Source organism: Muntiacus reevesi, chromosome 18 (assembly GCF_963930625.1).
Source record: "Muntiacus reevesi chromosome 18, mMunRee1.1, whole genome shotgun sequence".
NCBI classification, from domain to species: Eukaryota; Metazoa; Chordata; class Mammalia; order Artiodactyla; family Cervidae; genus Muntiacus; species Muntiacus reevesi.
The window spans coordinates 34871313-34880886 of NC_089266.1; the positions used below are offsets into that span (position 1 = coordinate 34871313).

General features: G+C 53.5%; 1 protein-coding gene across 1 annotated transcript; it reads left to right on the top strand.

The window, feature by feature from the left end:
- The first annotated feature begins 3854 nt into the window (after positions 1–3854).
- On the top strand, positions 3855–5002 carry TMEM256 (transmembrane protein 256). The gene is made up of 4 exons (XM_065910439.1): positions 3855–3985; positions 4294–4325; positions 4586–4666; positions 4770–5002. The coding sequence occupies exons 1-4, from the start codon at positions 3901–3903 to the stop codon at positions 4911–4913; spliced, it is 342 nt and encodes a 113-aa protein (XP_065766511.1). The 5' UTR covers positions 3855–3900; the 3' UTR covers positions 4914–5002.
- Positions 5003–9574: the final 4572 nt, after the last annotated feature.

The window sequence follows — 9574 nt, forward strand, 5'->3', positions numbered from 1 at the left end:
CAGACAGATGGGAATGGGGAAACAGAAGAGACAGGTGGTTAGTGACTCGGAATTCAGACCAAATTGACCCCCTCCTTCCATCCCCCTGCCCCTTTGGCATCTCCCCCAACCCCAACCACCCCCCTCCCCTCTCTCTGCAGGGACCCATGTAGAAAAGTCTGAAGCTGAGGTGAGGTCAAGATGTGTTAGATGTCTAGGATAGCCAGAGGGGAAGGAGGGCCAGCTCCCCAGACCACCCAACACGCCCCCTTCCAGCAGGAGTCGATCCCTCCCAGGCAGGCTCTCCTCTGGGGACTCAGGAGTCCCAGTTCTCACCTCCCTGGGAGGGATGAGATAGACAAGGAAGAGAAAATAAAAATACCAAGTCATTAATTAGCAGGAAGTGGCGGGTTTGTTTATATGTGTTAATTACTCCCGAGCTGTAATTTCATGGCACTGAACCCCCACCCCAGGCCAGACTTGGGCCTTTCTTGGGACTGCGCAACCCCAGCACTTTTCCTTTCCTTCAACATCTCCTTCTTTTGAAGGGTCTGTGTAGTGGGGGAGACCCCTCTACTCCAGGCCCTCTCCATTTCTCTCCTCAGAAGTTAAGGTGTCTTGAGGCAGGGTCTAGACAGGGAGGAGATGCTGGAGGGGCAAATCTGGGGACAGATGCGTGATCCTGCAGCCGGTTGCTGGGCGACGGGATGCTGCCCCGCAATGTTACCTCGGCAACGGGCTGCAGCTTTAACCCCGGAGGGGGAGGGGTCTGGAGGAAGAGGGGAAGGGGCTGGATGGGTTATGGGGTCCATTCAGGGCATGAAGAGGAGGGCAGAGGCATCAGTCAGAATGCTGGAGTTTCCCCCAGTCTTAGCATAGAGGAAGAAGTATATATGTTGGGGGGAGCTGGAGACTGGAGGCAGAGAACCCTAAAAGAACCACCTCTTGCCCCTTGTTGGCCAGTCAGAACCGAGCCCTAGTGACCAGGCCTCTGGCTGGAGAGAAGGGGTGCTGGGGTGGGTTTGAGGGCAATCAGATGCACCCATCAACAGTTACCCTTCCACAGTCTTGAACAGCCTTGAACCCGACACCTCTTCCTCCACGCCTGGCATTTTGACCCATAGGGGCAAACCGTTTTGCCCTAGGGGCAAACCATGACTTCTTTGCATCCCCTTCCAGCTCTTCACCTCCCCTTCCCCTTGCCAGACCCCCACAGTTGCTGCCCTGATGCCTGGGTGCTCAGGGCAGCAGGGGCAGGACAAGGGAACAGATCGGACTAAAGGGGCAGACACCCAGGTCATCTTAGCAAGCCCCCCCCCCCCCGTCCCCCCCCCCCAGCCGCCAGAGCTGTTTGCTGACGCGGGGTTTTCAGAGCCAGGCGCCAGCCCGCGGGTGGCTCTCTGCAGGTGTCAATGTATTCCAGAGATGAGGACACGGGAATCCTTACCACACACACCCAGTCATGCCCTCCCTTTCTTCAGGTCCTCTCAAGCTCCTGTTCCCCCGATACCTGGAGGGGGCTTAGAGCTGGCTTCCCAGGTTCTCCTCTGCCTGTGCCAGGCTAGGCTCTGCTTCATGGCCTTGCTGCCCCCTCCCCCTCCCATGAACAAGGTCTACCTCTGACCGCCCCCCCCCTCCTTTAAGGTACTTTGGGCCCCTGGCCTCCTCCCTGCCAGCCTCTCTGCCTTCCTCCCTTCCACTGGAGCCCTCCCCCCAGCTCCTCTCCATAGCGCTCCCTCAGAGCATCTTTCCGAGGCCTCTTCCAGCTTGCTCCAGCTCTTGCCTTCAGTCTCTCGCCCCTTTTTTCGTCTCTATCTTCTACACCTCCCTTTTGGTGTTTCTCATCTTTCTCTCTCCTTCAAATCCCTTTCCCAAATTTCTCCCTCAAGCCCCTTCTATTTCTCTCTCTCTTCCCCTTGCTCTGTTTCCCCCATTTTCTCTTCCCTGCTCTCCCCATCTCTGTCTGCCACCTCTTGCCCCCCCCCCCCCACCCCCCGCATCCCTCTGCCTTGCTCGCTCCATTCCTGCCCAGGCCTGACTCCCTCAGCCGGGGAGAGTTGAGGGACGGGGGCTCAGGCCGCAGGCCCCCCCCCCTTCTTCCTGCAGTGGGGAAAATGGCTTGGCCGGGAAGGGGAGAAGGAGGGGGAGGGGGAGATGGGAACACACGGGGTCTGTGGGCCCATTCAAAGGATCATTCATGGGCTGGAGAGAGGCAGAGACAAAGAGACCGAGACGCAGAGACACGGCGAGAGCATCCCTAGGCGGAGGCACGCAGACAGAGAAGGCTGGGGGAAATGAGGCGCAGGGAGAGAGAGGGGGAGAAGGGAGACCCCAGTGGACCGCCACGCAGCCCCCTCCACCCGGCCCGGCTTAGCTCCTACCTGGCTCAGCCCTGGGGCCGTGGTGCCTCCATCCAGGGCTCCGAGTAGGGGGCGGACGGGCTTCGGGAGGGGGGCGGCGGCCTGTGAGCCCCCGCGGCCCCGCAGGCCCAGCCCCCGCCCGCAGCGCCTCACCCGGCGGGGGAGGGGGTTCGCCCCAGCCCCGGGGGGCGGGGCCGGGATCCAGTCGATCCCCGGGGAAAGGAGAGGTAGGGGATGGGGTCAGGAGGAGCCCAAGAACAGGGAACCCCGCAGTGGGGACGGCGAAGGGAGGAGGGAGCAACGGGACAGGACTGGATTGGGGATCCACTGGCACCGTGGGCTGGCTTCGAGGGGCTAGAAGGCGGTACAGGCGGAAGATCCTACGGGATCGGGTGCGGGAAAAGGAGTCCACGGCAATCCCCAGGGGCCCGAAGCCCGGGAGCGCAGGATCCGCGGTGCAGGGGCAGGGATCCAGCCGGAATCCTCAGGGAGGGGGAGGGATCTAGTCGATCCCGAGGGCGGGCGGGAGGGGGATGTCCGGGGAGTCGGAGGAGGGCGGGAGCCGAGTCTGGAGCCCCAGGGCGGGGGTCGGCGTGGATCCTAGGAGGGAAATTGGGGGTAAGAGAGAGGCTTCGGGGAACGCTCAGCAGCCGGGAGGCCCGGACTCCTGGCCCCGCGCGCCAGGGCCCTCCCGCCCCGCGTCCATCCCAGCCCGAGAGTGATGATCCGCCGGCGGAGCAGCCGCAGCAGCCCCGCGCGTCACCGCGCGGCCGCCTCCCCCGCCCCCTGCCGAGAGAGCGGCGCACACCCCTTGCTAGCACCCGCCTGCCCGCCCGCCCTCCAGAGTGTGGGGGGGACTGGAGAAGGTGGAAGGGGGCGGGAGTGGACAGACCGACGGATGGACGAAGCAAGCCAGGGCAGGGTGGAGACATCCCCCCGCCCCGTGATCTCCCAGCCTCGGCTTCTGGCTGTTAGTTGGGGGGCGGGGAAGGGCGGGGGGGGCGGTGAACTCTAAGGGGCGGGGCATCACACGAAGAAGGCGGGGCCTTCTGGTCCAGAGGAGGGGCTTTGGATAATGGGCGTGGTCTAACGCTGATGGGTGGGGTTTCGTTATCCGTGGGCCCGCCTCTTTAGGGGAGTGGATCTGGTTTAAAGCTGAAGAGGAGGAGCTTGTGGGGAAAGGGGCGGAACTTTGCCTAGGGACCGGGATCTTCGGAAATTGACCGGTAGTTGCGGGGGGTGGAGAAGGTGTTAGGAGAGGCTATCAACTTGGAAAGTGGGCCAATCCGTGACGCAAATCCTCTAGTCCCGCCCCTCACAACCCCGCCTACACTGCTCAGTTCCTTCGCTTTTAATTGGCTCTGGTTTCTCCGCCCGCCAGACGTCTTCGCCACTCAACAGAGGTTTTACAAAGGTCCAAGTACCCGGGTGAGGACCTGGACGCTAAAATGAACACGGCCCGGATTGGGCACCCGTAGACCTTATTTGCATGGGAAATCGGGATTGGCTGGCTTCTTGGGGGCCCGGGCGGTGTTCATTCGGCGCGTGACCGTCGACAGCCATGGCCGGTCTCGGGGCTGCTTTCCGCCGCCTGGGTGCCTTGTCCGGAGCTGGGGCCTTAGGCTTGGCCTCCTACGGGGCGCACGGTCAGGGGGCTGGGGATGGAACTGGGATTGTGCTGGGAGAGATCTTTAGGATCTGGTGCAGAGGCAGAGTCTAAAGGAAATGTCGGCCCTCCGTTCTACCAGACTGCCCGCGGAACCGTGAACCTTTTAAAAAACCTCTCAGCCGGGTCCACTGGGTTCCCAGAACTGCCCGTGCGTGTTTCCACCAATCAGAAGCCTCCTGGGGGCTCCCTTTCTCGTCGGCGTCCACCTGGGTCCACCACCACCACAGGAGTGGGGACTGTCTGGGTTGGCGTAGGACTGGTAACCTTTGCTTCTCCTTTCCACAGGAGCCCAGTTTCCGGATGCCTACGGGAAGGAGGTGAAGTAAATGTGCTGGGGCTTTTTGACTTTGAGGCCTCGGAGGGCGCAAAGTCAGGGGTCCCTGAGAGAAGGAGGGGAGGGACGGAACGCGGATCTTTGGAGTGGCAAGGAATGCAAGTCTGAGGCCTGGGTGCCTCAGAGAGGGGCAAGCTGGGGCTTGAGAGATCGAGTTGGACGTTCCTGTCCACTGTGTCTCCGCCCTAGCCTCCGGTGTCTTGCGTTGCTTAGGAAGTACCCCCATTTCTTTTTTTCTTACAGCTCTTTGAAACGTCCAACAAACACCACTTCTTACACAGCCTGGCCCTTTTAGCGGTACCCCTGTGCAGAAAGCCCCTCTGGGTAATTCCCCCCATCCCCACCCCTAACCCTGACCAAGCCCCACCCATTCCCTCTAACTCGCCAGGTTCTTACTGGCCTGAATTCTGCCTTGTATCTCCTTCAGGCTGGGTTACTGCTAGCTTCTGGAACTACCTTATTCTGCACCACCTTTTACTACCAGGCTCTGAGTGGAGACCCCAGCTTCCAGAATTTGGCTCCTGTGGGAGGGAGCCTGCTACTCTTGGGCTGGCTTGCCTTGGCTCTTTGAGCTTTCTTGTGTTTAATTTCTGGGTACTTTTTTTTTTTTTTTAAGAATTGGAGCAGGAAAGGAATTAAAAGAGAAAGGCAAATAAAGAACTTTGGAGTTTTTGTTCATCTAACCTCCTAAAAGAGAAAGGGCAAAAATTGTCAAACCTTTGAACTCCTTCCCTTTCCTAAGACCGAATCAGCGAGGCTTGGGTTTGGGTGGAGAGTCACTGTTCACTTCAGGTTAAATTGTTACAAGTTAACAGGTTCTTAAACTGGTGGGCATTAGAGTCATAAAGAACGCTTGAACTAATGCAGATTCTTACCAAAGCCCTCTTCAGGGCCTGGGAATCTGTATTCTAACAAGCTTATCTTGTGGTACTGATGCTTACTAGCATTAAGACTAGATTTTGGTAGGGTAGTGGTTTTCTGGGGCACCCACTTACTCTAGAAGTCAAGGTTAAGGCAAACTGGGAGGGAGGTGTGTGATTACTTACAAAATACTTTGAGGTTCAAAGCTGAGACCAAACATCATGTGTTGGGAGTCAGAAAATGCTTCACAGTGCTTGAGATGATTCTTAAAAGAACTCTGTTGTGTGGCTGAAACAGAGGGAACAAAGAGAAGGAGATGGGAAGGGAGGGGCATGGGGCCACCTGAGTCCTCAGTGTGGGCTGAGTTTCTTAGGCAGAAAAGGAGTGAGAAAAGGTGGCCAGGCAGGCTGGAGTAGCACCCACGACAGAGAACTGGATAGTATTTAGAGGGCTAATTTTTACTAAAGTGTTCATCAAGTGTTGGGTCGTGTGTCAGACAAATGTTGCAAGGAAATTGAACCAAATGGTTGGACAAGACAGATACTGTCTTTCCCTTGTGGGGTTTTCATTTAGTACTGGAAACAGAGCTTCAACAACTGAACACAAATTATCACTATGAGATGTGCTCTGTGCTTGAAGGAAAAGAATAGGGAGGCCAGAACAATGGGCAGGGAAGGGTGTGTCCCTTGAGTTAGGAAGGCCTCACAGAGCAGGGGCCCTTAAGGCTGGAATCAACCATGCACAGAGTGGTGGGGAAGTGTGGTTTTTGGCAGAAAGAGTACCTGGTAAGCAGGCTGAAATGAAGCAGTTTGAAATCCTTGAGGCTGGAGAGAATTGAGCAGATTGGAGAAAGAGCAAAAGCAGCTTGGCTGACATGTAGTGATTAGAGGGTCTCCCATGGCCAGTGCAGGCCTTGCAGGCAGTAGTGGTGAAGCACTCAGAATTTATTTGCAGCGCGACAGTAAATCATTGAAAGGTTTAAAGTGAGAGAGTGCCAGAATCTGATTTATATGTTTTAAAAGATTTGGAGAACCAATCAGAGGACAGCGAGGATGCCAACAGAGACCAGCCCAGAAGCCACTGGGGGTCCAGCTGTGAGATGGTGATGGTGGCTTGGCTGAGGGGGAAAGAAGTGATGAAAATGGTCCAATTTAGAAGATGAAAGAGAGGGAGATTTCTGGTTTATGCACCTGGTTAGGTGGAGGTGCTGTTACTCAGATAAGAAACACTGAAGGAAGGAAAAGATTGAAGGAGGTCAGTTTTGGACACTGTTGCTTCTGAAATGACTGGGAGACATCTGAGTGGAGATACCAGGCAGGTAACTGGGGAGCTCAGGGAGAGAGATCTGGCCTCAAGTTTACTTCACAACCCTCTGGTCAGTCTTCTATCCCACCTCTTCCCCATTCATGGGGAAAAGCCCATGAATCACTATGTTCTCTTGGTTGCCAGACCCAGTGGATGATTTTCAGTCTCATCTCCCTCAGGCTCTGCAGCATTTGACACAGTTGCCCACACTGTGCTCAAACACATCCTGTTTCTTCTGTGACACCACTCTCCTGGTCTTGTCTCTCTATGGCTGCTTTACCAGATTCTTGTCTATACCTGATTTAACCAAATTTTAATTAAAAGAGAACTCATATGTAAATGTATACATATTTTAATTTCACCTTTTAAAATGTCTATTTTTGTGTATATTTTATAAACATGGATATCTATATAGTATACTGGCAATGTATACTTAATTTTTGTGAAGGTGTGCATTCAGAATTCTAAGTGCAGACCATTCAGCTGAGTGAGATAGTTTCTAGGTAATTTCATTTGGCCCTATAGCTTTAATTACAACCTGCATACTTTTATTTATTTGGCTGCGCCGGGTCTTAGTTGTGGCTTATGGGATCTAGTTCCCCAAGCAGAGATGAAAGAACCCAGGCCCTCTGCATTGGAAGTGCAGAATCTTAGCAACTGGACCATCAGGGAAGTCCCTCCATACTTTCAAATCCAGAATTTATCTCTGACCCTAGTCCCTGCTAAACTCCATACCCCTGGAGCATCTACAGTGTATCATAGTGTTCAGTGGAGACCTGCAGGAATTAGGTGATGAGGAGAGAAAGGGGCATCTTCCAGACCAGGGTAAGTGCTTTGGAGGCAAGAACCCCAGGATTGCTGGTGGCTGGCTTAAAGATCATGAGATGGTCAGCAGTGAAAGAAGAGAACAGATGGGGCCAAATGATGGAGTGCCTTGTGCTGAGGGGTTGGACTCTTCTGAGGGCGCGGGGGGGCGGGGGGAAGGAGCATTTATATCCAGAGGGGAGACATAAACTGAGGTGTAGTAGTAGAGAATCAAAATATCACTTGATTGTAAAGATGAGGTGATATCCTTGGCAGTCCAGTGGCTAGGGCTCTGTGCTTTCAATGTGGGCCCAAGTTCAGTCCCTGGTTAGGGAACTAAGATCCCACAAGCTGTACAGTGTGGCCAAAAAAATGAAGATGAGTAAAATAAGGCCTCAGGAGATCTTCAGAGTGCCAGTGGTAGAGCCAACATTGGATCCCTAGGGTCCTACCTCTCCGTCCAGTGCCCTTCATCTCAGGCAGCATCTGGAGTGCAGGGAACCTCCGGGCAGAGGAGACCCTGACAGTCCATAAACTGTATCCTTATTACCTTTGCTTTGATCCTCCAAGTGGGTCAGACTCTTGAGGAACCAAGCTAAATAAGGCCCACGTGGTAATTGGTAATTACTGCACATTGTGTCCGCTTCCCACTGAACAGTCCTGCTAGTCAGTGGAAAGTGAAGCTATGAGAGGGGAAGCAACTTGTCCTATGTCCTACAGCCAAGACCTGGGGAAGATGTGATTCAAACTCTCTTCTATCCAATTCCCAAAGCTAAGATTTTTTTCTTTGTATGTACCAAGAAACTCAAGATTTCAGCAGTGAAAATAGACCCTTTAAAAAATAATTTGATACAGTGTGTTCAGGTTACAAGTAGATACTGAACTTGTGTTGCCTTTGGGGACTAGTAAGACACATTTGCTGCGTTCAGCATGCATAGTTCACCAGAGAAGGAGACTAGATTATACTGGTAGTAAGTCAATTGGGGAATCAGAGTGCTTGGAGCTCAGGATGGAATAGGTGGGCAGGAAATGACCAAGCAATAAGAGTGAAGGGTCTCCTGGACTAAGTCTGAGTCAGCTTTGACTTCCCTTTTCCTTACATCCTATATCCAAGCTATCATGAAATCGTGTTGGCTCAAATACAGAACTTGAAACTGACCATTTCTCAACCACCTCCATTGCTACTACTCTGACAGCTGGTCCAAGCCACCATCAAATCTCATCTAGCTTTTTGCAAGAACTTCCCTTGAATTCCTTGTTGAATTCTCAAAAGATTCCTATGTCTGCACCTCACTTAAGATGTGTGCCTGTGCTTAGCCACTCAGTCATGTCTGACTCTTTGTGACCCCATGGGGACCAGGTTCCTCTGTCCATGGGATTCTCCAGGCAAGAATACTGAAGTGGGTTGCCATGCCCTCCTCCAGGGGATTTGCCCAACCCAGGGATTGAACCCAGGTCTCCCACATTACAGGTGGATTCTTTACTGTCTGAGCCACCAGGGAAGCCCTCACTTCAGATATTCTAATGTAATTGAAATGAAGTGGGGCCCAGCTAGAGGTTTTTTAGTTTAGTTTTGTTGTTTAGTTGCTCAGTCGTGTCTGACTCTGCAACTCCAAGGACTGTAGCCCACGAGGCTCCTCTGTCCATGGGATTTGTTTAGATTTAATATGTATTTAGCCGTGATACGTCTTAGTTGCAGCACCTGGGATCATCCATCTTTGTTGCAGCATGTGGGATCTTAAGTTGTGGCATTCAAACTGTTAGTTGAGGCACGTAGGATCTAGTTTCTTGACCAGGAATGAAACCTGGGCCCTCAGCTTTGGGAGCGCAGAGTCTTAGCCACTGGACCACCAGGGAATTCCCAGAGGTATTTTTTATAGCACCCCAGATGATTTGAACTTGTGGCTAGGGTTGAGGACCACTCTTTCAATATGTGAATCTCATGTCTCCTTTCTGGCCAAATCCTCCAACACTTTGCCTTTCATTCAGTAGAAGCCAGTGGTCTACAGGGCCATATGTGGTCTGGCCTCCTGTGACCTCTCTTTCCTCCTCCTCATTCTTTTCATTGCAGCCACACTGGCTTTTGGTCCACTGAACAAACAAGGTACACTTCTACCTCTGGGCCTTTGCCCTTGTTCCTTCCACCTGAAAAAGTCTTCACCTAGCAATCTACATGGCTTAATCCTCAACCTTCTTTAGGTCTATGCTCAACCATCACCTTGGTGATTATGCCTTTTTAGTTCCACCCTCTTTAAAACTGCA

Bases quoted from the DNA above. Each gene is read 5' to 3' on its own strand.
- TMEM256 (XM_065910439.1), top strand. From the start codon at position 3,901: ATGGCCGGTCTCGGGGCTGCTTTCCGCCGCCTGGGTGCCTTGTCCGGA. The intron at 3,986-4,293 runs GTCAGGGGGCTG...TCCTTTCCACAG, and splicing joins GGCCTCCTACGGGGCGCACG to GAGCCCAGTTTCCGGATGCC. The intron at 4,326-4,585 runs GTGAAGTAAATG...TTTTTCTTACAG, and splicing joins CGGATGCCTACGGGAAGGAG to CTCTTTGAAACGTCCAACAA.